This window comes from Desmodus rotundus, chromosome 3 (assembly GCF_022682495.2).
Source record: "Desmodus rotundus isolate HL8 chromosome 3, HLdesRot8A.1, whole genome shotgun sequence".
NCBI lineage: Eukaryota > Metazoa > Chordata > Mammalia > Chiroptera > Phyllostomidae > Desmodus > Desmodus rotundus.
In genome coordinates, this window is record NC_071389.1 from 24,241,009 (window position 1) to 24,267,869 (window position 26,861).

The 26,861-nt window shown below is 52.4% G+C and overlaps 4 protein-coding genes across 6 annotated transcripts in view; 2 read left to right on the forward strand and 2 right to left on the reverse strand.

The window, feature by feature from the left end:
• The first annotated feature begins 3,740 nt into the window (after window positions 1-3,740).
• Window positions 3,741-10,537, forward strand: MANEAL (mannosidase endo-alpha like). The gene is made up of 4 exons (XM_053920105.2): window positions 3,741-4,419; window positions 5,549-5,658; window positions 6,540-6,616; window positions 8,366-10,537. Exons 1-4 carry the CDS (start codon window positions 3,870-3,872, stop codon window positions 9,000-9,002), a joined length of 1,374 nt encoding a protein of 457 aa, XP_053776080.1. The 5' UTR covers window positions 3,741-3,869; the 3' UTR covers window positions 9,003-10,537.
• An 85-nt stretch (window positions 10,538-10,622) lies between these two features.
• On the reverse strand, window positions 10,623-14,929 carry YRDC (yrdC N6-threonylcarbamoyltransferase domain containing). The gene is made up of 5 exons (XM_024554589.3): window positions 14,538-14,929; window positions 13,850-13,964; window positions 13,609-13,728; window positions 11,844-11,986; window positions 10,623-11,538 (listed from the first exon to the last, which is right to left on the reverse strand). Exons 1-5 carry the CDS (start codon window positions 14,927-14,929, stop codon window positions 11,466-11,468), a joined length of 843 nt encoding a protein of 280 aa, XP_024410357.3. The 3' UTR covers window positions 10,623-11,465.
• Window positions 14,924-16,187, forward strand: C3H1orf122 (chromosome 3 C1orf122 homolog). Of its 2 annotated transcripts, none has more exons than XM_053920107.1 (3): window positions 14,924-15,055; window positions 15,278-15,479; window positions 15,710-16,187. In XM_053920107.1, exons 2-3 carry the CDS (start codon window positions 15,432-15,434, stop codon window positions 15,803-15,805), a joined length of 144 nt encoding a protein of 47 aa, XP_053776082.1. In that variant the 5' UTR covers window positions 14,924-15,055; window positions 15,278-15,431; the 3' UTR covers window positions 15,806-16,187. The 2 variants fall into 2 exon arrangements, with proteins under 2 accessions (XP_053776082.1, XP_053776081.1); XM_053920106.1 differs by having other exon boundaries at window positions 15,054-15,189.
• Window positions 16,188-19,175: 2,988 nt separating this feature from the next.
• The window catches only part of MTF1 (metal regulatory transcription factor 1), a 42,075-nt gene continuing 34,389 nt past the window's right edge, over window positions 19,176-26,861 (reverse strand). Inside the window, exons 9-11 of one of the 2 annotated variants that reach the window (XM_024554592.4) lie at window positions 26,016-26,611; window positions 23,045-23,105; window positions 19,176-21,929 (exon numbers count right to left, since the gene is read on the reverse strand). In XM_024554592.4, coding sequence (XP_024410360.2) covers window positions 21,502-21,929; window positions 23,045-23,105; window positions 26,016-26,611 — 1,085 coding nt within the window. In that variant the 3' untranslated portion in view covers window positions 19,176-21,501. Of the gene's footprint in view, window positions 21,930-23,044; window positions 23,109-26,015; window positions 26,612-26,861 lie in introns of both variants that reach the window. The other variant, XM_024554591.4, reaches the window with a different exon arrangement.

Sequence of the window (26,861 nt, forward strand, 5' to 3'; positions counted from 1 at the left end):
AGACAGGAGGGCATTTTTGGCTGTTTACCCAATCCCCACTTCTTCCCTTCTTTCTGATTTCATTCCCCTTCTCTGATTGGCCTGGCAAGGGATTGACTCAAGCATGAGCACATGACACCATTCTGGCCAATGAGAAGTGATGGGAAGTCAGCTGAGAGCTTCCGGAAGAGTGTATCTTACTCTTTAAAAGGGTTATAAGACAGTCACTTCCTTGTCTGGATAATGTTAGGTGGGAATGTGATGCTCGGACCTGCTTCCATTCTTTTTCTTTTCTTTTTTGAGTGAGAGAGAGAGAGGTGTGGGGGAGGTGCGGGGCAGGACAGAGAAACAGAAACATCAGTGTGCTATTCCACCTGTCTACATATTCATTGGTTGATTCTTTTACATGCCCTGACTGGGATCCAACAGCTACCTTGGTGTATGGGCATATTGGGACGATGCTCAGACCAACTGAGCTACCAGCCAGGGCTCCATTCTTTTTCAGCCGTGAGGGGAAGGCCAAAGGAACCACAGACAATATGATCTGATGCGCCAGTGTCTTCGAACCTCTGGATTAACCATCCCGAAAACCAGCCTACCTACCGACTCCTCAAAATGTGGAGTGATAGGCCCACTCTACTTTAAGTGCTAAAATGTGGTCGGAGACCACCAGAAGCACACCACCTGAGATCTTATTAGAATGCAGAATCTCAGGCCTCACCCCTGACATACTGAATCAGAATCTGCATGCTAACAAAATCTCCAAGGGACTGATATGCTTGTTAGAGTTTGAGGGGCATTGCTTTAAGCTATATTTAGCTATTTCCCTTCTTAGTTGCAGCTGGACACATTTTAACTGGCAGAGTGGCTGCAGCAAACACCTTTGAAGCCACGTGTCACACCCCCCGTGGCCCACTTTGATTTCAGCAATAGCTTCTGTAATAGGCAGAATTCTAAAGCTGTTCCTACCCCCAAGATTCTGTCCTCTTATTCCTTCAAACACTAATCTAGTTACAACCGCCAAGGGACTCAGCAGATGGGGTCAAGGTTATTACTCAAGTGCCCTTAAAATAGAAAAATTCTTCTAGAGTATCCAACTGAGCCTGATGTATCACAGGAACTCTCAAAAGTAGAAGAGGAAGATAGTGGAGATGAAGCAGCGGAGGAGGAGGTTAGAGACATTCCAAGTATTAGAAAGACAGGACCTGAAGTTGGGGCTTTGAAGGTGGAAGGGAGCCATAAGCCAAGAAATTCCAGCGCCTTTAAACATGAGAAAGACCTCCAGCTCACACCCAGCAAGGAAATGAGGACCTCAGTTCTACAACTGCATAGAACCGAATTCGGCCAATGCTCTGGGACATGGATTCATTCCTGAAGCCTCCACAAAGGAGTCCAGTCCCACCAACACCTTGAATTGGGTTTTGTGAGTCTCGGCAGAGAACCAGCTGAGCCACCCTGTGCCCGCACTTTTGTCATAGAGAAACTGTGAGGAAACGCATTTCTGTGCTGTTTTAAGCTGCTAAGTTGGTGGCAATTTGTCATGGCAGCACCATCAGGGCGGACAGCTCTGTGCAAGCCTGGACGGAGCTCCCACCAGCAGCACCCCACTGCACACGCACCATGTGTCTTTCTGTCTTTGCGCCCGCCACAGCACCTTCCCTGGAATCAGGGAGCCTCCCTGGCACACAGAAGACCAGAAGCGCGGGGAAGTGAACAGCCTTAGGGAAACTGGCCAGCCAGTGGGGGAGGGGCCAGTAGTGTGGCTTTAACCTTGCACCTTCTAGTTCCGGGTGGCATGTGTGCACTTCCCAGAAGTGCTGGTGGGACCACGGCCCCCTTATCTATAGCACATTAGTTCGGCTTTTCTTTTTTGTCTCATTCACCACAATTCCTCACTCTTGGTCCCTAGGACTACTTCCCAACTGACCTCCATGCTTCCAAGTTCCTTTCTCAATCTCTGCTGGAGATTGACAAGCAACCAGCCACGTCTCTCCATGAGCTCTTCTTGCTTAGAATAAAAGGGTAACTTACTAGAAGATTATTTAGTGTTTCACACTGAAACCAAGCCCCAAGGAAAACTGGAATCAGGAACCCTGATACCACTAAGCTCCTCTCTGTCCCTTGTTCCTTGTCCTTCAGTGACATTACCTTTGGAGAGAAAGACTGAAAACCTATCCTCAGCATCAGAGAGAAGGGTTGTAACTGATGACCGTTGGGTCAGTGTCCATGATTGGTACAATGGGAAATGGGGCACTATCTTTGGTTCATCTTGGGTCAGAATTTAGCCCTGGACTGAACAATTATGGCTGTTTTTGTGATATGAGGGGAGTGGCTTTGGAATGAAGTCGGTGGGGCAGGGGGGCAGCAGAGCAGTGAGGAGGAAGCCTCAGGTTCCTACTGACATCGTTGAACCGTGGAAGCTACGCACTCTGGCCTACCAGCGGGGCCTCCTGCATTATGAGACGATACATTTCCATAGTGAACACGCCCGTGTGAGTCTGCTCTGCGACTCAGAGCTCGAAGCATTCTACTTAATTCATGTGGACTACCATGAGTTCTCTCAAGTTCACTTCCCTGGTCCCCAGACCTACCCACATTTCCCAGTCTTGCTCCTCCTCCTCCTGGGTTTCCTACAATTCAGTTACTTAAGAAACAAGAATCAGGTGCATACTCTTATGCCAAGCTCGGTTTTAGACACTAGAGAGTGGCTGACGAAACAAAGTTGCTGCCACTGCTGACCAGGAAGGAGGCAGACAATGAGCAAAACTCTTTTCTGAATGAATCAAATAATGAACAATGCAGAGCAGGAACTCGAGCAGCGTTGACTGAGAGTTATCTTTGCCTACAGTACATCACTCCACAGTCTAGTTCAACACACGGACCCGGGAACTGAGAGGCAGACCCTGTTCTTGCAGCCCTAGCAATCTAAAGCGGAAAATATAACCCAGGCCTGTCCTCTGACACTCGGAGTCCAGGAAGAGCAGCGAACGTGTGTTCAGTGCTAGTTTTGCCAGGCTCTGTAAAACGTGCTTTTAGGGTAACCCTCTCATTTAGTCCTCTCCGACTCTAGGAGACTGTTCAAGGACAGACGGACGGCTCTGGAGGACGACAGGCCTGAGACCAGGCAGCCCCGACAGTGGAAAGAGCTCTGGCGAGCCGATCCCGACTCTTGGGTTTAACCTGCTCCATGTGACCTCGTGCAAGTCACAGTCCCCCTCGTCTTTTGTGCTCTGGCCTGCGTGTGGCGTCTGACTCTGCCCCCCACCCCCAAGCCTCCTCCCCCTGGGGCGTGTGAGAGGGGTGCCACAGGAAGGGGGTCGGGGCAAGCCAGGGAGGTCTCTGAGACCCGTAGGGAGGGTCGGTGGAGTCAGTAAAGGGTGAGCAGTGGGGAGGGAGATCGCTGGGGTGAGGGACGACCACAGACACTCGCCGTCTTCCCCACACTGCCCCCTGCTCCCACACCCTCCAGCGCCGCTGCCAGGACTGACCCTCTCGGCTCCAAGAGGAAGGCATTCCTTCCCCCCACCGGGCGCCTCCACCCCGCCGCCCCAAGCTGAAAGGCGACGAACCCTCTGGGGGCCACCCGGCCTGACTTAGGGCCCCGCTTCTTCGGGCCAGGAACACGCGGTTCGGCCCCTCCTAGTCTCCCGCGCGCGCGCCCGCTCCCCCTCCGCCGGCGACCACTTGGTCTGCGCCGCCTGCATCCTCTGTGTGCCGGGCCCGCCCTCACTGCGGGGTTGAGGCGGGAGCCGCCCACGCCGCGCCCGCCGCTCGGCAGCGCCGTCTCCCTGGGACGCGCGCGCGGGCTCCGCGGCGCGGGAGCCGGGCGGGAGGCCATGGCTCGGCGCGCAGGGAGGTAACCCGCCGGACGCGAGGAGCGCGGGGCCGCCATGGCCCGGCGGCGGCGCCGCGCCTGCATCGCGCTGTTCCTGGTGCTGCTCTTCGCCTTCGGCACGCTCATGGGCCTGCGCACGCTCAAGGCTCCGGACGGACTCCCGGCCCTGGGCCCTGGCCTGGAGGTGGCGTCCTTCGAGCGACGCCCGGAGGGCGCCCCCGCGCCCGCCGCCCGGGCCCCGGCCGCCCCCGCGGCGCCGCCGCCTCCGCCGCCCCCGCCCCGCACGGTGGGCCCGGGCAGTCCCCCGGGACCGGCCCCCGCAGAGGCCGAGCCGGCTCCTAAACAGAGTCTGCGCGTCTACTCGGACTTGCACGCCTTCTACTATTCGTGGTACGGGAGTCCGCGGCGCGAGGGCCGCTACATTCACTGGGACCACGTCATGGTGCCGCACTGGGACCCCAAGATCTCGGCCAGCTACCCCCGCGGACGCCATAGTCCCCCCGACGACTTGGGCTCCAGCTTCTACCCAGAGCTGGGGCCCTACAGCTCCCGGGACCCCGACGTGCTGCGGGAGCACATGACCCAGCTCAAGGAAGCCGCCATCGGTGAGTTCCTCCCCACCCTGGGCGTCCTTGACCCCAGCCTCGCCCTCCTTTCTTCCTACACCGCAACTCCCGCCGGTCCAGTCGCTGGGCCTTCGGCCCCACTCACCCATCAGCCTGGCTTCTTATCCCCCCGCGAGGCACCGCCCCACTTTCTGGCGTTCAAACGCACCCACCTCTGCCTTCCGACCCCCAGCGTTTCAGGGCCCTTTCCTAGGCCGGAGCTGCTGGGAGAGCCAGTGGAAGGCAGTTGGGCCCGAGCTGCCCCAGGTGGGGACAGCGAGGAGAGGGAGCAGAGACTTCATGTCTGTTGGGCTTCTAGGTTTGGACGAGTGAAGCCTGGGTCTCCTGGCCCCGCAGGAGTCTGGGATTCGGAGGAGTAGCGCCTGGGACGGCCCCTGCTTGCACACCAGGGACCGGGCAGAGCAGCAGCGCATCCTGCTTCTGCGGGCTGCGGGAAGGAAAGGTTGCCCAGGTTGCATGATGGACCCCGCTCTCCATCAAGTCCTCTGCTTGAAAAGAGATCCCTGGGAGCCTCCTTGAGGTTCGCCTGTTTCAGGTTTTGTCACTGAATTCTGCTGGATTTTACAGTGCATTTCAACTTATCTGGAAGCAATGAGTGAGGGGGAAAAATCGAATGCCAGAGACACTGGGAGAAGGAGTTCACAGATGAATAACACAAAGACTCAGGATTTTACAGTCTGGAGGGGCAGGCAGTCTAGACAAACACTATTTCCCGTGGGAAGAATACTATGACCTCTCCGTTCAGGCCACTTCTCCATTCCAGAGCCTGGGTGTCTCTTCCCGGGACAGGACTGTGGCTTCCGGGTGGGTGTGGCATTGTCCACCTATTTCCCTTTGTTCGACTACTTGCTAATGTCAGCAAAAGCCTGGCTCCTTCCCGGACTTTTCTCAGGCTCCTTCCAGGCCTGGCACGGGAAGGGTCCCCGAGCTGCTGCACTTCAGCACCGCGGGCGAGGACAGCTCCAGGGCCAGGACGTGAACCTGGCAGGAGCCTTGCTCTGAGATTTCATTCAGAAAGCATGTTGCAGTTGGGCATGGTTTGTGAGGACGAGATCCCTGTTGCTGGGGACCTGTGCGTCTCTGAAGGAGTGTGTGTATTGTGTCTCAGGTGTCCTGGTCCTGTCCTGGTATCCGCCTGGCATGGCTGATGACAACGGAGAGCCCTCAGATGACCTGGTGCCCGCCATTCTGGACACCGCCCATCAGTACGACATCCAGGTGAGTCTCCAAGAAGAGATCGAGTGTCCCCTGGCCCATTCTGGAGAGTCCCCACTATCCAGAGGGATAGTGCCTCCACCGAGTTCTTGGCATTAGCCCAGCTATGGCAAATAAGTAGCAAGTGTGGTGTTGGAGGTGGGGGTCTAAATACTGCCTACGTTACTCTTATTTTCTTTAACCCTGAAAAAAAGTTGGGAAAATTAAATATAGGAGACACGGGAGACTAAATATCATGATAATAGAGGTGAAGTTGGAGGCCCCGACCCTGGATAGAGGGCAGGCAGGGGCCAAATGGGCCCACGCACAGCTCCAGCCTCAGCTGCCTATGGGGGGGCGGGGACAGTGCAGGGCCTCAAGGAGCAGAGCGCACGGTTCTCCAAGGCAGGCTCACTTTCCAGAGGAGCGAGGGAGCTGAGCTAACCATGTCCAGTTATTTCCCCAAATGTACCAATCATATAAGCCCTTTGCCTCTCCTCTGACAGAAAAACGGTGGAGAAGCGCCGCACTCTCATTCCTGAGCCCATCACTAACACGGCCAAGAGGCCGTAGCACGTTTTCCCATCGGCACAGCTTCGGTAAACTTCTTGCCGTAGTTCTAGGCATCTAGTGCCGATCATGTGGGACTGGCACCTGAGGTGAAGCCTATTAGCCGTCCTGCCCATCAGAGCGATTCCCTGATGCCCAGTGTGGGAGGTGGGCAAACCTCTTGCCCTTCTTTTTTTGGCCCTGAGGGCAGTGGCTGCTCTTATGTCTGTTGTGCCCACCATTGCCAGGCCCTCTCCTGAATTGTTTCTCCTCTCTGCCATGGTGGGACCATGAGCCTTAAAGGTTGTGACCCCTGGACAGATACTCACCTGACCAGTATCTCCTGTTTGTGGCAGGTGGCCTTCCACATCCAACCCTACAAGGGCCGGGACGACATCACTCTGCACGACAACATCAAGTACATCATTGACACGTAAGGCTGCTCTGGGGCATGGATTTTGGTGGGGATCCAAATAGGGGTAGGGGTCGAAGGGTTGGAGGGGCAGGTTGAGAGACGGAGGGTGGAATGCTTGTATCCCCAGCAGTGGTTATTATTATTATTTCTAATCCTCACCTGAGGATATTTTTTCTTTGCTTTTACAGAGAGAGGAAGGAGGGGAGAGAGAGAGGGGGGAAAAAAAAATCGATTGGTTGCCTTTCATAGGCTCCCTGACTGGGGATCAAACCCACAACCTAGGTATGTGCCCTGACTGGGAATTGAATCCTCGATCTTTTGGTGTACGGGGCGGCACTCCAATCTCTGGAGTACTGGGCCAGGGGCCCCAGCAGTTACTTTATAAGAAGTACTGGGCTTAGAATCAGCAACCTGGGTTTGAATTCTGGTCCTACAGCCTCTAATCTGTAATCGGAGGCAAGCCTCTTTACCTTTGAGTCTCGTGAGAGTTACGTGAGTTAGGACATGTGAAAGTGGCTTGTACAGTGCTTGCACACTCATTCATTCATTTGAAAAATATTGATTGCGTGCCTTTAGGTGTCTAGCACTGTGTGAAGCCCCAGGCGTACAGTAATGGGTAGGACTGGCAGAGTTCACATTGTAGTGTATGTTGGGGGTGCAGTGGAGCAGTCACACACAGAGTCAAACGGTGGCCCGTACTATGGAAAGTAATAATAAAGAATGGAGCAGGGTGTTGTGTCAGAATGGGTGGTCAGGATTGATTTTTGAGGAGACGACATGCGAACAACTAAATGAAGAGGCGGCTGTGCAAAGATCAGGGTCAGGCAGGGAACTCCAGGCAGAGGGCTGTGAGATCCGAAGATCACGGGATGGGACAAGCCTGACAGCAGAACAGAAAGCCCAGCGTGGCTGGAGAGCAGAGGTGGATGGGGTGGCAGCAGAGATGGAGGTGGGCAGGGCCAGACCAAGTAGGTAGGGCCCTACAGGTCTTGGTAAGGAGCAGTCAGATCTGATTTAAATGCAGAACGGAGCCCTGGCCAGCGTGGTTCAGTTGGTTGGAGAGTCCTCCTGTAAACCAAAAGGTTGTAGGTTCGATTCCCAGTCAGAGCATAAGCCTAGGTTGTGGGTTTGGTCTCCAGTCAAGGCTTGTACAGGAGGCAACCGACAGATGTTTTTCTCTCACATCCATGTTTCTTTCCTCTCTCTCTCCCTCCCTCGCTTCCCCACTCTCTAAAATCAATAGGCATGTCCTTGGGTGAGGATTAAAAAAAGAGAGAATGGATTATAAGGTGGTAGAGGTGGAAGCTGCCGTTCAGGATGAAAGATGGTGGTGGCGTGGCCTAGAGCAGGGGGACGAGCCTTCAATAAAGAAATGACAGGCTGGGCCCTGGCTGGTGTGGCTCAGTGGGTTGGGCATCATCAGGAAAACTGAAAGGTCACTGGTCCTATTCCTGGTCAGGGCACATGCCTGGGTTTCTGGCCAGATCACCGGTTGGGGGCATGCGAGAGGCAACCAATCGATGTTTCTCTTTTTCTCTTCTCCTCTTTCTAAAAATAAATAAAGTCTTAAAAAAAAAACAAACAAACAGGAAAAAGAAATGACAGGCTGGGGAGAGCAGGGAGGCAGATAGGTTCTTGCTTAGATCCATGGCAATCCAATTACGGAGCCTGGCTGGATCCAAAATTGTGCTTGGGCATCAGGAAAGCTCTCATCCTTGGCTGGCCCCACAGTTGTGCTGCCATCTCAGGCTCTTCTTCCTCCTTCAGGTATGGCTCCCACGGCGCGTTTTACCGCTATAAGAACAGCATGGGGAAGAGCCTCCCGCTCTTTTACATCTACGACTCCTACCTGACAACCCCTGAGGCCTGGGCCCATCTCCTGACACCAAATGGGCCCCACTCAATCCGCAATACCCCCTATGATGGGGTCTTCATAGCGCTGCTGGTGGAGGAGGGCCACACTCACGACATCCTGGCCTCCGGGTTTGACGGCATGTACACCTACTTTGCCTCCAATGGTTTCTCCTTCGGCTCCTCCCATCAGAACTGGAAAGCCGTGAAGAGCTTTTGTGATGCCAACAACCTCATGTTCATTCCCAGTGTGGGGCCTGGCTACATCGACACTAGCATCCGGCCCTGGAATAACCACAACACACGGAACAGGGTCAACGGCAAGTACTATGAGACGGCCCTGCAGGCGGCCCTGACAGTGAGGCCCGAGATCGTCTCCATCACCTCTTTCAACGAGTGGCATGAGGGCACCCAGATCGAGAAGGCTATTCCCAAGAAGACTCCAACTCGTCTGTACTTGGACTACCTGCCTCACCAGCCCAGCCTGTACCTGGAGCTGACTCGCCGCTGGGCAGAGCACTTCATCAAAGAGAAGGAGCAGTGGCTGATGTGAGGGGCCTGACACATGGCATGAGGTGCTGCCGTCCCAGCTGCACTGGAATCCTGTCGCCACGTGGGTTTCAGCTGAGGTTATAGGGACTTGCTGTCCCCCAGTCAGCAGCTGAGTGCTTCTGGGTGGACCAGCAAGCCTGGGCCCGTGTGGGAACAGAGCCCGTTCCTCAGGGAAGTGGTGCTGGGGCTGCTCTGCAGTTACGGAAAACCAGGGGGTGTTCTGGAGAGGGAGCTGTATGTAGAAGCTGGCAGGAGACTGGACTTAGCCCAGGGAAGCTTCACATCCCCACTCAGAGCACTTTAAAATTACCCCTTCGAGCTTCGAACCGGGCAGGTTGGTGTGGTGTCATGGCGTTGCCAGGCCACTGCTGTCAGAAGGCCTCAGGGTTCTGGGCTAGCATGCACCCTGCTCCCTTCTGCCAGCCTGTCCTCTCTTCAGGCCTCCTTCCAACATCGTCTATCTTCTCCGAGATAGGGGATCATGTTTGAGACTTTCTAAAAGGGAAATGCTAGGTTTAAGCTCTTCCCAGTAGACTCCTGGACCCCATTTTCAGGAAATAATTCAGAGCATCCACATTCATTCAACAGACTGAGCGTGTTACTGTGTGCTGGGAGCAAATGACCAGGAACGGTCCCTGCCTTCCTGCTGCCTCCGGGACCCAGCTTCCCTCATCTGGTACGGCCTCGTAGCCAGTGCTGAAGCACAGCTACGGGTTCTCCTTTTTGCAGTTTTACCCCTGCCCGGAGCTCTGTTTCCTCTAAGAAAATACCTCTGTGCTCAAGCCTCCGTTTTCCCAGATGAACATTTAGCTCCAGGGGGAGGCCTGGGACACGCCCCTCCCTTTAGCTGCCTAAACTGAATGAGGCCCATTCACTAGAGCCATTTTCAGTGCGACTGTGATTTGTATTAATTAAATATGTCGTATTCTCAAGCAAGCATTCCTCTCGCTCTCTTCCCAAGTTCCGACCCCTCCGTCAGAGTCTGACCAACTGACGTGGGATGGCTAGTGGTAACATAACGCAGGGTGTGCTTACGTGGTTCGGACAAGATTTCTAGAGGGCATATTTAACAAACCACTGTTTCCTTCCAAATAAATATGCTAATTGCACAGACAATCAAAAGCAGGCCCTGGGACACCTTCTTGGCAAGATTCTTAGGATCTACTTTAAAAAATGTGTTTTGGAAACCACTCAATTAAGTTTATGGGCTCAAGACTGAATCCCAATTCTGGGAACTGGGGTGCCAGGCAGAGGAGTGGTGGTGGGCCTACTGGGTGCCACAAGGACTCCCAGCTGCAGTTAGGTGGCCAGTGCTAAACCCCGCCGAGAGACGAGGGTGGGTAGGCCTGTTCACCTTGCTTGTGGCGTAGCTGGGGAGACCAAGGCAAGCAGGGACAGGTGACAGGGGTGGATGGTGAGCTGCAGTAATTTACAGAAGGACTAGCGCTGAGGCCTCATTTCGCAAATACACAATTTGAAAAATACTAAAAGCACGGCAATGCTGATGGCAACCTGACTCGGTTCTTCTGAAGGCTTATCTGTGTCAAGGGTCATAGGAATGTTCATACACTTTGACCTAGTCATCCTACCCTAAGGAAATAATTCAAATAAGAAAAACAAGCCATTTTCAAAGATGTTTAATAGCAGCATTATTTTCTATTAAAGAAAAACGAAGTTCAAATGCCCAACAATACTTACGTTTACTGCTTGGTATACATATAAATACAGATGAAGACTGTATTCACATGTAGACACTAGACTTAAATAAAGGCATTACAGGTACAATTCATTATAATTTCTTTCATGTCTGAAGGAGAGAGTAGAGATTTTCCAATACTCTTTAATTTGGGCTCCCCCGCCCCCCAATCTCACAGCCTGCCAACTGAGCTGCCGTCTCATCATTGGACTGCGAGGAGGACCCTCCGCCAGGCAGGTAGAGCAGGCCGCACCACCGGCTCCTGGCTCAGAGGAAACGGCGCTTGGCCGTGGCTCCACACCCTTTAACTTAACCTGGTTCTCACTTCAGGACCACGAACGCTCCTGTCTTTGGTCCCTTGAGACTTTTCAACAGCACCAACAGCTCTAGCTCATTTGGACCTTAAATGACACCACCTCTCACTGGATTCCAAATGTTAAATTTAAGTTGTATTTCAAAAATGTTTAAAAAGAGAGAAGAAACTTATCAGAGTAAGAGCATCCTAGGAATGTTCTTAAAGTCTCTAACCAGCTTTTGGCTGACATATGAAATTGCAAATAATAAATATAGCCCCTCCTCCAGGTGTGAGGCTATACCAGCAGCTTCTGGGGCCCAGTCTACAAAGTTCAGAAAGACAAACCACCTTAAAAGCATCAGACTAGCGATACTGCAGCCCCAGTGGCCTCTGCAAATGAGGCCATGCCAGCCACCAGTGGACAGACACATGGTGTCCAGCATCAGTCCCTGGGCCCTCCTGCCTCCTGAGTTTCAAGTGCAGGATCCGTGCGAGGGGAGCAGCCCGTACTTCTGCTGGAGAACAGCCGTGGTATTTTCCAGGGCACTGAGGAGGAAATGGAGGACAGTTAAAAGAGTCTGACTTCTCAAGCCCACCAGAGTCTGGTCATCATGGACCTCAAACTCTAGTGTTACTATACTCTGATTGTCAAACCCTTGATGAATCCTTTTGAATCCTGAAAAAGCCAGCAAACACCAGCAAACTTAGTCTCACTCCACCCACCACTTCTCCAAACCTCCCCACCGCTGCCAGGGCAAGAGAGTGTGACCACCTTTATTTTGTCAAGGCCTTGTCTGCATCTTCCAACCTCCCTCAAATTCTATCCCCCAAGCCTCAGGAAAGAGACTCACCAGCCTGGACGAATGATGCCAAACTTTCCAGGCACAGACAGGTCAACCACAGTTGACCCCAGGCGACACTCTGGGCTCTGGCCATCCCCAATTGGTCCCCCGTCAATTACCAGGGACAACTGAGGCCAGAGGTCCTGGAACTCCTAAGAAGGGAGAGAGGAAGACTATGGACACTACCCCTGATGTCCACAATGATGTCATACTGCAGGCAGGATTCGTAAGTCAGACAAAGGCTACATAGTCCAAAGACAGTAGGCATCTTCCTCCCAGCAGGGGAAGGAACCTCATGTAGTTAAGGTCAGCTATGCCAAGGACACTGCATTAGCGCCTAGGACGCTACTTCCTATGAGGTTTGGGGTTTGGACCCCCCCCCCCGCAATTAGCACCTATCTAAAGCTCAAAGAGTATCTTTCTTATTATTTTTAGAGAGAGGGGAACGGAGGGAGGAAAAAAAAGGGAGAGAAACATCAATGTGTGGTTGCCTTTCTCAAACACCCTACTAGGGACCTGGCCTGCAACCCAGACATGTGCCCTGACTAGGAATCAAATCAGTGACCCTTTAGTTAGCAGGCTGGCACTCAATTCACTGAGCCACACCGGCCAGATCGAGGAATATCTTGCTGTGCCAAGAGGAAATCCCACACGTTGTTTCTGACAGGCAGATATAAGTACAGTGACTGGAATCCTAGGTAGGAGCCCAAACATGTGGGCTCCAGCATGGACTTTCCAAGTCTCTGTGTGACCACATTCAAGTTCCTCTATCTAGGGCTGTAAAGTAAGGGAGCTGGACTAGATGGTCCCTAAGGGCCCCTCAGCTCTAGCACTCTGATCCCGGGATCTCATTGGAACTCTGGATCGCGGTACAGAGAGGAAAACAGGGTGCACTCCCCAAGTGAATGCCACCACCAACACTCAGTCCTTGGGCTGTGAGAAGGATGCTCCCTTCTAGACAGAGTTGCCACCCACTGACCCCACCCAACTCCTGATGAAGACACTGCAGGGCAGTCAGGCCTGGAAGTCTGGGGTGGGGGATGGTGAATACCAGTCCGGTAAGTCAGCTGCATGCTGAAAAGGCAGGAATATCTCCCAGCACCCCCACCTCCACTGCCTTGAGCATGGCCACCAGGACCAGGCGAAAGCCTACCGTCTGAGAATAAGAGGGGATGCTGAGCTCTCACTCTCCAAGGCTCCTAAACCCACTCTCTACGTCTGGGCATGGAAAACCCATCACTTTACTATACTCTACATTTAAGTTCAAAGAAAACAGTGTGGTAGGTTTAATTTCTTTGTGTCCTCATTTGTCCTAAGCTCTGCAGCTAAGACAGGATTAAGGACAATCCTTTCTCTGAGCTGGCTTCCGGCAGAGGAAAGAGAATGAGGTCAGGAGTCCCCAGGACAAGTGATTTCACTTTCTAGGGCCTTAACTTTCTTCATAGCACTATGGGAGAGACTACTGCCTCACTGTCTTCTGCAACAACTGCTACCCCCACAAAAAGGAGGAACATGACCACACTTATCACGATGTTTCTTTTTTAAAAGATAGGAAGAAAACACCAACCCTCCGCCTCGCTTCTTGAACTTTGTAATGAAACCTTTCCAAGGTTTTTGGGTTCCCCCCGCCCCATCCCCTACCAAATGGGCAGACTGCCCCCCACTAGACTCTTCTGCCAGGCAATTCCAGCAAACCATCAGCCCAGCTGCCTCAGAGAAAACTGTGTTGGGCCTGGTGACATTTCTGGGGCGGGGGGAACTGGGTAACTCTCACCTCCACATTCAGAGAACTGGCCTGGGAGCTGAGGTTAGCGCTGGTGAGAGCAAGTGGTCCCCCAAACATCTGGGCCAAGTCCTGCATGAAAGCATGGTCGGGAATCCGGATGCCTACAAGCTATGAAGCAAGTTGAAAGGGGAGCATGAGAAAGGTGGAAGGGGTGGGGCAATGGGTCCAGCCTGGATCCCCATGAAAGCCAAATGGCAGGAGTCTGGGGACGAAGACAAATCTGACTCACGGGAGTGAAGGGGTTCAGGTCCTTATTGAGCTCCTCTGAGCGTTCCATCACCAGGGTCACTGGTCCTGGCAATAGGTCTTTCAGGAGCCCCTCGGGTACTCTCACGCGACAGTAGCTGGGAAACAAAGGGGGCGCAAATTTATCCAAGAATGAAGGGCCACTGCTGGTCCTAAGCCAGATTTTAGGCAGATCTAGAAAAGGGGACCCTGGGGACTACAATGGAAACCATCTGTCTTCTCTCCTCACCTAAGAGCTTGAGCAGTTTGGGCCAGAGAAGCACCCCAACCTTGGAGCCCACATGCCTCCGGTCTCTGAGGCTACAAACACCTGCACGGCTACCACATTCTGGGTTTTATTTTCTTCAAAGCCTTCCCTACTAAATTAGGCTGCTGTGTTTCCTTTATCTTTTAAACCAGATAAAGGAAAGTGCCGCGCCCCCCCCCCCCCACATTTAATCACAAAAACGTCAGCAGAATAAGGACCTTGCTTTCCTCGTTCATCGTAGCGCCCCTGCATCTCGTTCGGGGCCTGGCAGACGTTAAGTGCCCGAGACACATTTCCAGTTCCGGATTCCTGGGTGAGCCTGGACAAGCCCCTCCCGCTCTCTGCGCCTCAGTCTCCCAAGCCTGTCACCGGAAGCCCCTCCCGCGGTGCCGCCCCCAGCGGGGCAGAGTCGGGGAGGCCTTACCTGTAGACGTCGGCCACGCGACCCAGGCACACGGCCAGCGGCTTGGCCTCGCTGCGGCCCTTGAGGCGGTACACAGCGCCCAGTGCTGCGGAGCAGCTCGCCGAGCAAGCCAGGCCGTACAGCGTATCGGTGGGGACGGCCACCACGGCGCCGGCGCGCAGCTCGGCCACGGCAGCCCGCAGCGCCTCGGTCCAGCCGGCGCGCTCCGGGCTTGCGGCCCGCACGGCCCCGCTCCCCGGGAGCCGCAACAGCCGGGCCCCCGGCACCGCCCGAGCGGGACTCGGAGGGCGGAGAAGGCGGCCGCTCCGAACGGAGCCCGCCGGCCCCTCGCTCAACCCCACGCTGGCAGCCACCGCGGCCCTCAGCCCCGTGCACGGACGCGTTGGAGACATCCGTCCAGGCCCGCTTCCTGGAGGAAGTGACGCGCCCAGTCAGCTTCCGGTCCGGGAGGCTCGGCCCCACCTCCGCGCCGGGCAGCTTAAAGGGACCACGACCCCCAGGAGGATTGAAGGAGACCGGTGGGGACGGGGCGGGGCGCAGCTTTGCGGAGCCTCAGCGCAGCGCTGGGGAAGGGGGGCGGCTGAAAGGGGGGCGGTGGTCGGGCCGCGCAAGCGGAGATGGAATGGGGCCCCGGCTCAGACTGGTCACGGGGGTGAGAGGGGGCCCATCGGGGCGGGGGGAATGGGCTCGGACCCCACGCCAGCGCCGGCCCTGACTGTCTCTCGCTCTCTCCCGGGCAGGGAGGCTGCCGGCGTGGACCGTGGGAAGGCGGGGTTGGGGCTCGGCGGGAGGCCACCCCCGCAGCCGCCCCGGGATGAGCGCGCCCAGCAGCTGCTGGACGCGGTGGAGCAGCGACAGCGGCAGCTCCTGGACACCATCGCCGCCTGCGAGGAGATGCTGCGGCAGCTGGGCCGTCGGCGCCCGGAGCCGGCTGGTGGCGGGGTCAGTGCCCACCCCGGGCTGGGCCTGGGAGGTGGGGACCTTGCTAAGCCCTAGCTTCCCTTGATGGGTGAAAGTGTCCCCACCGCTTTACTCCCCACCTTTTCTGGGTGAGAGGCTCTGAAAAAGTTCAGTGCTGTCCAAATGCCAAGTGGCCATATCCTTGCGGGGCCTAATCCAAGGCCTTTCCTGCCACAGCCTCACTTCACTCTTTTCCTTTCTGTTCCAACCAGAACGTCTCAGCCAAACCTGGAGCGCCCTCCCAGCCAGCTGTCTCCACCAGAGGCGGCTTCCCAAAGGATGCTGGCGATGGAGCTGCGGAGCCCTGACGGTCCCCAAGCTGGTGGCCCTGAGTTCTCTCCCTCTTCGGGGCTGGTGGCTGGACTCTGAACAACTACCATCAATAAAGGGACCAGTCCTCACTGGCAGTGGCTGGAACTTGGCCCTCAGCCTGGGGTGGCAGCTCCGCTAGCAGCTGGGTTCACTCCCACCTCATCCTGGCTGAAGGCAGTGCTGAGCTTTGAAATGTAGCCAAGAATACCCAGTCTGATTACGCGGATTTGGGCAGCCCAGCAGTGCTCTCCCAAAGCAGAACGGTCGGGCCTGCTTTGGGCATCCAGGTGGTGTTACATGTCCATTTCATGCTTTGGGGGCTACTATCCCCACAAAACACTTTTAGCAGAGCCTTGATTAAAGGAAACCTGCAGACTATTCCGGTGATGGACCTTTCCTTTCTGCCCCCTCTGTAAGACTGACGGCTGGGGAGGGTTAGGGTTGGGAAGAAATACCACGGATAACTACCAGATTTAAATAAGCATTTAATTAGGATTTCATTAGTATTTAATATTGCTTTTTAAATTCCAAAAAGTTAAATTTTCACTTCTTAGCAGATATTTTAAAGTACAATATTAAGTTTATACAAAATGAGCAATTAAGCAAACACCATTATTTCACATTCTTCAAAAATACAAATTCATATTTACTCTTTTGGGTTTGGAGTTTTCTTCCTTTGGAAGTACTGAACCTGTAACGTTTTCATATCGCTCAGTGGAAGTCCGTTGTTCCCATGTTTCACACTTAAATAATTTTGATAGGCTTTACATAATCCAAATAAAACTCTCTGGGATTGAAAGAACTGTCACCAAGACCTGCAGCCAATGACTCGTGTGTGTCAAAAAAAGGAGGCTCGCGTGGGTCTTGCCTTTCCTGGCCAGAAGATCTGAGCCAGAGATTCAGTAAACTGTGTTTCCAGTCACCTTCCCCAAACAGGTACTAGGAGTTCCCAGGGAAAGGAAACCACCACCTTAAACTCTGACCCTCACCCCCACATTCACCAAAACACAACAAAGGACTAGACTGTGGGGTCAAACATCACCCTGGGGGAGGCCTGAGGACACAGGGGAGAGGGCGAGAGGCCTCTGACTTGGCACCGCTAGGAGGATAACAAGGTTATTACGAAAAACACCCCTGGGTATTTTGGTGAAAAAAGGTTTTATGAAAAACTTTCCCATAAGAAAAAGTAGAAACTGCATTGAGCTGAGAAAGTGACACTTCGTTATCACCCAATTTTTGGCCCAACAGACACACCACCAAAAGGGCAGTGTGTGGTTTTAAACTTGCATCCAGTAAAAAAGCTTGTACTATGTACACACTGACATAAAGATCCAGTTTAATTTGCATTTTTCAGTGCAGACTGAGAAGCTCTCTCCTGAACAGGAGTAACAGTGAGAAATGCCCAGATAGTGGTCATCAGCTTCCCCAAAGGGCGTGGGGAGAAACAAGGGACCCTTTTCCCTCTCCCCCAAAACTATCCATGAGGAAATGGGCTAAGCTGATTACCAATCAGAAATATGCATAAATTTAGTTTTGTTGCCTCTCCCCTCCCCAATATTAAGGAATGAACAATTCCGATCTGTCACAGCAGAATCCCGTGCATATTGGATCTCTGAAAATCCTGCTTTGGCTGAAGTGTATTTTAAAACTTCTCTATTGTAGCCTGAGAATGAAGATAAAATGGGGTGGGAGGGGGAACAAGAGAGGAGTGAGGGGGAAGGAAGAAGGCTGGTTGAGCAAATTATTAACAGCTTTGTTTACTGGATTTAATGAAGGCTGGAGGGCCTATTTGTTTAAAGAGCCAACGGGGGCAGTATGGGAGCAGTATGGAAATGGCTCCTGTCCACGCCCCACCACTAACACCTCCCTACACATATTTCTGATTGGTGATACAGGAACATTGTGGAGTCTTTGTGGCAATACTGTTGCAGTTTCACAAATCAATGGTTTCTATAACTCTGGAGAAGTCTTTATGATTACGGACAATGGACGTGATTACAAATATAAAAGTCTAGAAGGTGCCAGGTTTCTGCGTAGAACAATCCGTTCCTTCCTTTCAGGCATCATTCTGAAATGGTGAAGGGGGGGAAGACCACAAGGGTGCAAGTGGTGAAACAGGACCCACAGCAGTTCTGTAGAGAGCCTGAGGGGGCGCCCTCAGGCACACAGGGAAGGCTTGCATAGATTGACCAGTTGCTGAGAATGCATAATAGTGTTTCCCTTTAGACAGCCTCCTGGTACAGGGCTGGTGGAGCAGAAAATGCGGCCAGGCCAGGGCCACATGGGACAACGACCGTCAAGCTACACATATTGCACCAAGATAAGTGCTTTTCTCTTCACACCTCAATTTAACTTTTTATTCTGAGCAAAAAATAAAACTTTGTGAAAAGTGTATATATATATATATATATATATATATATATACACACACACACACAGACAAAAAAAATTGCAGCAATTGGGTTAAAGATAAAATAACCTAAAGTGCTTTTTATTTTATTATTTCTTTAATAACCAATATGAGGTTCTGCAAACTCGTCCCTCTGGACACATTCAGCATTATCACATAGTCTCTCAGGAAACCCCCCACCCTCCATCATCCCCATGGGTCCACTGCCTTGACACTGAGGGTACAACTCTCCAAGCTCCTGGCTCCCAGAAGTGGAGAAGTCCCTTGCTTCTACCCAGAGAGGTCTCCACACATTAAGGCCTCTCCTAGGCTTTGTACCATGACCTCCTTCTAAAGGGATGTGGGGGGAGGAGCAGGGAGTTCAATGAATGACACTAACTCCTGTCACCAAACGTAATGCCCTCGTGAGGGTGACCAGACCCTGCCAGGAAAGGGAGGGCCACTTTTCCTCAATGCCCCACCCCCTTGCCTAGGAAGGGCCAAATTCACTAAGGCAGTTTGGCAGTGCCAGCCAAAGTTTCTTACCACCTCCACCCCCCGAGCCCATGAACTCCAACTCCTGATGCTGACTGGCACCCTGTAAAGGAGAAGGAGAACCAGAGAGGCCAGTGGGAACTGGAACATAAATCTACAGGATGGAAACGGTTTCGGTTACCATGGGAAGAAGAAGGGCTTGATCCCACCTGCAGGAAGTCTGCAGGCCTTCCCTGACCTTACCCTAGGTTCATTCCTGGGTTTAGGAAACCACACTCTCCGGGAAGGCTCTGTCTGGCTCCCCTTTAGCTAGCTGCCAGCTCTTCTCCAAGGTCCTTGGCACTAAAGGCCAGGCCTATAGAAGGGGGTGGGGGGCGAGAGTGTGGAAGAGGAAGGAAAGACCGTCTACCCTATGGAATAAACCTACTCTTTACAACCACTCACTAACATTTTAAACACACCCCTGATTTTTCAAAAGCAAATTGGATTTGATAGTCCCCCTTGTAATCTCAAGTCACCCTCAAAAGGCAAACACTTCAACTGGAAAAATCTGTCAGCCTCAACACATTTTAAGATGTTTCTTCATCCCCCCCGTCTTCGGAGAGTGGAAAACCACTGCCCTGGGCAGTCTCAGTACGGTAGCACAGCCCCGGGTAACTAAGAAAGAAGCAACACTTAATGCATGGACGCTTCTAGTGGCTTTCCCTGGACTCCTGATTCCCACCTCAGCTCCCCGGGAACTAGTCCCAAGTGACTCTAGGTACTGAGGAGGAGGTCATTCCTGCCCTCCTCCCACATACCCTTGGGATCTCATTGTGCTGCTCTCTCTCAGAAGAGGTAGAGAAAAATAGCAAGGGCCCTGACCTCAAAGCTTCCTATGCGTTCAAGGTCCAGAGACAGCCAAGGACAAGCCATGCTCGGCAGTTAGCTTTCCAGGACGAACCCACTGTGGCAACAGAAGATTCCTCCTGCCTTATCAATTTCTGCTGAAGTCAATGGTCACCAGAACCCACCAGCCTTGTGGGGGAGGGGAGTGCAGAAGGTCAAAAGGAAACCAGGTCTCCCGCCTAGACTCCTGGAATGAGAGACCACCAGCTGCATGTGGGTGAGACCCCTATCTCCTCCTGGCAGCAACAATGCTCACCACCACAAGCCCTAACCCTGACATTTTGTTAAAGGCAGAGCGTCTGGTTCCCAAAGTGATCTGCTCTGCATACTGTCTTGGCTGGCCCTGAGTAATGGCTCAGAGAACAGGAGAGTGACAAATGCAGACCTCTTTACATTAGGGAGTGGAAAAGGAAGGCAAAATCACGCTACTTCCTGCCTGACATCATTGCCCTGTCTGCAGAACCCTGCTGCTCGCTCTGGGCAGGGAGGCGGAGGCCTCATCGAGACTCTGGGCCGTGCCCAGTCTCTGAGCCCAGTGAGCTTGGTGAGCACTCGTGGTTACATTAATAAAGCCAGTTGAGAATAACTTCCCATTTTAGCGTGGATTGTATTTGATGTTTAGAGGCAAGGACTTGGGGCCAAAGACAGACAGATGGATGTAATTCTATACACAAATTAAAAAACAATTCTTTCCTAAATATAACACAACTTAATCAAACATTCCAAATGAGAGAACTTATTGCAACATTTCAGGCTTTTTGGTGGAAGGGGAATTTTCTGTTTTACCCTGAGTAGAAGATCATCGTTTTGTGGTTTTTGTTTTTGTTTAGAAATCTTACGACTAAGCTGAGCAAGTCACATCCTTCTTTGCACTGTACTAGGCTGTATGCAAAATCCAGAGGGGTGAGGGGCTGAGATGGGAGGGGCAACCAAAAGCCTGGCTAGAACCTGGAACCAGGATACCTGGCCTGCCAATTACATGCCACTTTTCAAAAACCTCCCTTAAAGCTACACCTTCTGGTAAGCAAAATGCAGCTCTTCTGCTCTGAGAAAGAAAAATGCCATTGAAGGAAGGCGGAGCACCGACCAGCAGTTGGCCATAAGCCCACGTGTCCACTCTAGGGCAAAATAGGGATGTTTCTCCAGAAAAACTCACTGCAATGGCCACCAACTGACCGAAAACACCAGGGAGGCAGAGGCTGCGATCAGGCTGCTTGAGCCTGCTCTGCACACGCCAATGGAGAGCAAACAGCTCACCTGCAGAAGCAGATCATCCCCACAGCTCTGGCCCAGGCTTTTAGCTGCCCAGCGGTGCTGCAGCTGCATGTGGACCTCGCCTGCCGCAGTCACTCCGAGTCCCGCCAGCACAAAGCACAGACACAACCATCTCGCCCAGCTCCCGCTGGCTCACAGCTGTCTGACCCGCTCTGCCACTCCCCTCTCTGATGGAGTGAGGGTCTGGCCTTCAAGCAAGCTTCAGCCTCAGACTCAAATGATGCACAGGGAGGAGCCACACTAAATACACTGAATTCCACTGCCCAATCCACAAGGCCCCAGTACAAGTGATGGGCAACATCAGACTGATGGAAACCACACCCTTTCATTTAGAATTTTTATGCATACAAGTAACCTTAATTTCCAAGTTCACATGACAATAAGCAAAAGTGACATACAGTGCAGCCAAACAGTTCATTTATAACTTAGCTTTTTTTTTTGTTGGTTTTTTTCCCCCCCAAAGATCAGTTCCTTAAAATGGATGCTCCTGGGATATGAATAAAGAAAATACATCTATCTGAAAGGTGAGGCTTTCAAACAGTAGATTTCTTCATCCTTCAAACTGCTGATTCCAAGATGGCAGGCATCACACCCTGTGTACGCTTCCTGCTGGCCCTTTTCCCGGAGGGGCGCGCGTGGGCCCTTTCACTTGGCGAAGCTGCTGGTCAGGCCCAGCTCCTCCTCCCCCTGCAGTAGTGCTTCAATGGGAATCAGATTGGACGGTGTGTCCAGGCTCTGGAGGGACAGGAATTCTGACACGTCCATGGCACTTAACGTTTCTGTATGTGGGTCTGGAGGAGTCTCTGCTTGTCTGCTTTGCTCACAGGAGGAGGGTACTGCCGAGGATGATGACAGGGGAACCGAGGGTGCGGGAAGAGTCTGCGGCAGCTTCAGGCCTGGCCCATCGGGAGGCTGGGGGCTCGGCTCTGGAGGGGGCGGGGAGGAGCAGCCCTTTCTCCTGCCGGCTGCGCGCTCCTTGGCAGAGTCCCGGCAGGCGCACTGACACTGACACGCCTCCTCCTGCTTGATGATGATCACAGGGACGCTGAGGCCGATCTGCTGCACCGAGCTCCCTGCGAGAGAGGCGAGAGACACTGCTCTTCAAGGGGCTGCCGGGCACAGGGGTCTAGGCCAGGTGAGAGCTGAGTGCCGTGGGGGCAGGAAGGGTGGAAAGGACGGATGCCGCACGCCAAGACCAACTCTCTCTTCCTCAGAAAGCCACACACAACATCTGGATGCACCCTGTATTTCCAGCCTCGCTGCCAGCCATCCTCCCCCACCCCCCACCCCATACCCTCCACACAAGCCACAGTGGACGCCCCCATTTTCCTGACATGGTCTTCTTACTGCTGAAGACCCAGCGCACCCCCCTCCTCTCCTGATGCCTCCAGGCAACGTTACCAGCAGCAGGCTTACACCCAGGGCGGAGGCGGGAGGGCAGCGGCCTTGTGTAACGCCCAGAGCTGGGGATTCCTGTCCCCTCTGTCCACACCGTAGGGGCCTTGTTCAGTTCCACCTGCCCGGGAGGCTCTGAGCTCCTTCCGTATGTCTCACTCACCTACACGGCCCTAGGCGTCCGTAACCTCCTTTTACACAACCAGCCTAGTGTGCACACACGCTCTGTGAACTCAGACAGGCTTTGCGTGTCTGGAAGAGCTAGAGACCAAGGGGCAGGAGAACAGAGTGGGAGTCGGGAGGCCAGAGAATTAGTGCTTTGGCTCTGCCACAAGCTCATTTGTGACTCTGGGGGAGTCATTTACTCTTTCAGGGCCCCAGTTTCTTAATCTATAAAGAGTTTGGAAAAAAAGAACTTTTAGTTCTATCCAGTCACTGACCCAGATGCTATTTCTTCATCACTGTAATTAGAAAAGAGTCCAGTGAATTAACAACTGCTCTCTTTAGCACTAACTGTGATTCAAACCTTTTCTCTGGCTACATTTAAAAACTGCATCTGAAAGGGAAAGAACTCATACTAGTTAAAAAACATTAAACGTGGCATTTATGCCATGAGTGCACTAACCGCCAAGATTCATGAGAATATGAAATACTCCAATAAACAAACAATACAATTGGTTGTTTGACAAACTCGATTTTAAAATTTTGAAAACTGGGGCACAGCAACAACTAACCGTGCCTCGAGGAGCCCAGAGAGCTGGCTTGCTTTCAACGCTCACACAGAAGTACGTACCTGTGCTACTGGCTACTGGTACCGCGGTGGTAAAGAACACCTTCTCAACTTTAGATGCTTGCTGCTGGAAAAAAAATCACAGTTATGGCCACTCAAATATGGCAGATCTGTCTCCCCAATAAGTTAAATTTAAAAATATGTACACAGCAGATCTCCAAGGACCCGGAGCCTGCCCAGTCGTGATGGTCACCCGAGAGGACAGAACCCTCAGCGTCGAGGGGTCTTTGCAGAGCGATGCTTTGTTTGTGCTCCAATGTGAGGTCTGCCCACTGCCTGCCATTCAGTGTGGACCATGGAGCCAGCTATGTCCCCCACTACTTGGCTGCCTCCAGCTGCCTACTCCAGTGCTTCCGTGTGCCCAAAGGCTCCTCCGAGGTTGCTTTTCCCAAGCTGATAATCTTCTCAGAGGGAGCCCCAGGGTTGGCTTCCCCTCCCAGCTCTCTGCCATTCCCCAGTATTTCTATGAGGCTGGAAAGTTCCGCCCCCACCCCCAAGGATTAAGCTGCCCGGTAAGGACAGGCTCAGACTCCCTCTCGCAGACAGAACAGCCCTGGCCAAGGCCCTGAGCGTGGGGTAGTGGCTCAAGTGGGCCCTGGACTCCGCCACCTGATTCAAGTCCTAACGCTGCCCCTTGTTAGCTGTTATGGTCAGGCAAGTGCTCGAACCTCTCAGTTTCCATCCCCATTTGTAAAAGTGGGGATGATGACCAAAGAACCTCCCAAAAGAGCCCCGAGAAGATGAAACGAGAGGATGCATGTGGAGAGTCCTTGGCACGTGGTGAGCCTTCGGCAAACAGTAGCTCCGTATACTGAATATCATCACTAAGTAGGACGATAAAGTCGTGCCCAGAAATCAGCCTGATCACTTTAGTACACTTCCTATTAAACTGCCCATAGAGTTTCTACTTTCTTCAAGTCTGATCTTAAAAAGGCTTTGTTTTCTATTTCTTTAAGGAAAAAAAGAAAGAAGTCTACGAGGAACATGAAAGCTTCTGGTGAAGTTACAGAAGATAACACTACAAACAATGATGGAAAAATCAGGCCCATATTTAAATTCATGAAAACGAACTGTGTGGGAAAGGGAGGACGGCAGCTGTTCGGCAGCTCCCCAGAGCAGACTCAGAACAAAAGGGTAAGACGACATGGAGGCAGACTGGGTCACAGCCCTGAAAGGACCTTTCCCGAGACTCTGGCCTCCTGAAAACGGCACTGGGTTGCCTCAGAGGTGGCTGACACCCCACTTGTGGGATTTGAGTGCTCGCACCATTTAGCGCTAAATAGCTGGTTCAAGAGCATTCACCATACATCTGCCCAGACATTCTCTTACCTGGTGTATCAGTTCCTACTCGCACCTCAAGGCTCTCCTGGCCAGTGCGGGTAGCCAACAAGCCCTCAGTCTCTGAAGCCCTCGTCAAGCAGCATGATGCAGCAGTCAAGGGCACAGGCTCTGGGATCGGTCTGTGTTCAGACCCCACCTTTGCCATTTATGAGTTGTGTGACCTTGGGCTAGTCACTTAACGGGGCCCCTGCTGGCCATTGGTGAAATCATACCTACCTCCTAGGATTGCTGTAATGCATTAAAAAGTGCTTAGTTGCACAGTGGGTGGCATCTAAAGATACAGACATATAGAAACAGTCAAAAGATCAGCGGTTGCTAGGGGAGAGGGCAAAGGGATGGATAGGTACAACTGGATTTTTAGGGTGGTTCAAGTATTCTGGATAGTGTGACGGTAGACACACGACACCATGTATTTGTCAGGTACCGCCAGAGAATGAACCTTAATATAAACCATGGCCTTTAGTTAAAAACAACGTATCAATACTGATTTACCAATTATAACAAATGTATCTCACTGATGCAAGACGTTAATAGGGGAAATGAGGAACAGGGGAGGGGAACAGGGTGTATGGGAACTCTCTTTATATCTGTTCAATAAAATAGAAAAAAATGTAACTTAAAAATAATGTACATAGGGTAATGACTTACAAATTAGATACGCAGTTTAAAAAAGTGCTTCATTAGCACAGTAAGCCCTTACGTATACACAGTAAGGGCTCAATATATCATAGCTATTATTTTTCCCATTATCACTTTTATTATTATTCGGCACTTTACCTACAGGTAGCACTTTTTTTTTTTTAAGATTTTATTTATTTGTTTTTAGAGAGGGGGAGGGAGAAAGAGAGGGAGAAAACCACCAATGTGTGGTTGTCTTTTGTTAGCCCTCTACTGGGGACCCGGCCTGCAACCCAGGCATGTGCCCTGACTGGGAATCAAACCGGTGACCCTTTCGTTCGCAAACCAGCACTCAATCCACTGAGCCACACCAGCCAGGGCTGGTAACACTTTCTTTTAAGCATTTTAGCCTCTTTAACTAGAATGTTAAACTTTTATGAAAAAGAGATCATGGTTTTCACTTTTCAGTACCCCCCAGAGCATCCATGTGGTATCTGGTAAACACCAGGCTCTCAAAATATATTTAATCGAACGAGCACGTCATTCCCTTATCACCGAGACCAAACACTTTTGCATAGGTGGCTCTAAGCGGGCTCTGGTAGCACAGATTATTTCTCTCGCTTGGCCATCTGACGGGGTCCCGTCAGTCCCTCACATCAGTACGACTCTGCCTTGGACACTGAACCCGCTTTCCTGAAACGTCCTTGGGCTTCTGGAGTTTGCTGGCTGCTCCCCTGTCCAGGCGGATGGGATCAGACTGCAGGCGGAATATTTGTTCAAGTACCCGCCGCTGGGGAAACGTGAAGGCTGTTTCTCTGCCTCCCTGTTGTAGGTACCGACCACAGCATTCCCTGGATTTATACCACTGATTCTGGGGGAAATGACTAAGAGACAGAATTCCACGTTTCAGGTCAGATAAGACAGCCATTTTCCCTTTTGAAGTAAAAGCCTCTGAACAAATCACCCATGTAAAAAACGCTTCACCCCACTGGAGGTGCTCATGCACAATACTTACCATTTGTTCTTGGTTTTGCGGTGAACTAGTGGCACCGTTTAAGATCCACTGTAAGTTCTGTTCTCCCATGACGAGGCTGGACTGCAGGATAGCCGCGCTGGGAGTCGGGGTGATGGTTATGGTGGGGTTATTAGTTAGGACAGAGTTGGCACCCAGGGGCAGAGTCTGGACCATGGCTGGCAGGGGCTCAGTAGTACTTTGTGGTTGGGGCGGTGCCGCCGCAGCCGATGTCACTGCTGCTGCTGGCGCAGAAGCCCCAGCAACGACAGAAAGTCCTGGCACAAGGGGCTGCGGTGCCTGGGGGTGCGGAAGAAACTCTTGATGATTAGCAGCAAACTGTGTGCTGTGGGGAACAGGCACTTCTGGAGGTTGTAAGAGAGCAGGGGGGTTGCCAAACGCAGCTTGCTGGGAACCAGGTCCTAGGGAGGGAGCAGGTGGAGGAGCGGACGGTGCTGAGGCTGGTAGCAGAGGCTGGGGTGGCTCGGAGATGCCAGGCTGCAGTACAAGTGGAAGAGATAAAGATGCTGAATTTCCTGTGGGTGGCGGAACATCACTGACTGACTCTGCATCACCATTAAAACTTTCAATCAAGGCAGCTGGCAAGAAAAAGAAATAGAAATATATATACATATCCCAAGCCTTACAGGAGCCACAAAAACACAGTCACTATGGAATAAATCGAAGACAGCTGAGGTCTGTCGGAGCCGATTCCCTCACTGCTAGCAGGCTGGCTTTCTGCTTTTCATTTAATGACGCCTCTGGCCCCAAAACCACGCTTCACCGTCAACCTCACTTTCTAAATGTGAAGACCTAGCACAGGTCTTAGCATAAAGAAATGTGCCTTAA

What these genes read in the sequence shown, in the direction of transcription:
- MANEAL (XM_053920105.2), top strand. Translation starts at nt 3,870, where the DNA reads ATGGCCCGGCGGCGGCGCCGCGCCTGCATCGCGCTGTTCCTGGTGCTG. An exon ending in GCTCAAGGAAGCCGCCATCG is followed by an intron (nt 4,420 to 5,548) that starts GTGAGTTCCTCC and finishes ATTGTGTCTCAG; the next exon opens with GTGTCCTGGTCCTGTCCTGG. An exon ending in CCCATCAGTACGACATCCAG is followed by an intron (nt 5,659 to 6,539) that starts GTGAGTCTCCAA and finishes TGTTTGTGGCAG; the next exon opens with GTGGCCTTCCACATCCAACC.
- YRDC (XM_024554589.3), bottom strand. Translation starts at nt 14,929, where the DNA reads ATGTCTCCAACGCGTCCGTGCACGGGGCTGAGGGCCGCGGTGGCTGCC. An exon ending in ACCTGAACCCCTTCACTCCC is followed by an intron (nt 13,729 to 13,849) that starts GTGAGTCAGATT and finishes CTTGCTTCATAG; the next exon opens with CTTGTAGGCATCCGGATTCC. An exon ending in CCAGTTCTCTGAATGTGGAG is followed by an intron (nt 11,987 to 13,608) that starts GTGAGAGTTACC and finishes CTCCCTTCTTAG; the next exon opens with GAGTTCCAGGACCTCTGGCC.
- C3H1orf122 (XM_053920106.1), top strand. Translation starts at nt 15,155, where the DNA reads ATGGAATGGGGCCCCGGCTCAGACTGGTCACGGGG. An exon ending in GGCTCAGACTGGTCACGGGG is followed by an intron (nt 15,190 to 15,277) that starts GTGAGAGGGGGC and finishes TCTCCCGGGCAG; the next exon opens with GGAGGCTGCCGGCGTGGACC. An exon ending in CGGAGCCGGCTGGTGGCGGG is followed by an intron (nt 15,480 to 15,709) that starts GTCAGTGCCCAC and finishes TGTTCCAACCAG; the next exon opens with AACGTCTCAGCCAAACCTGG.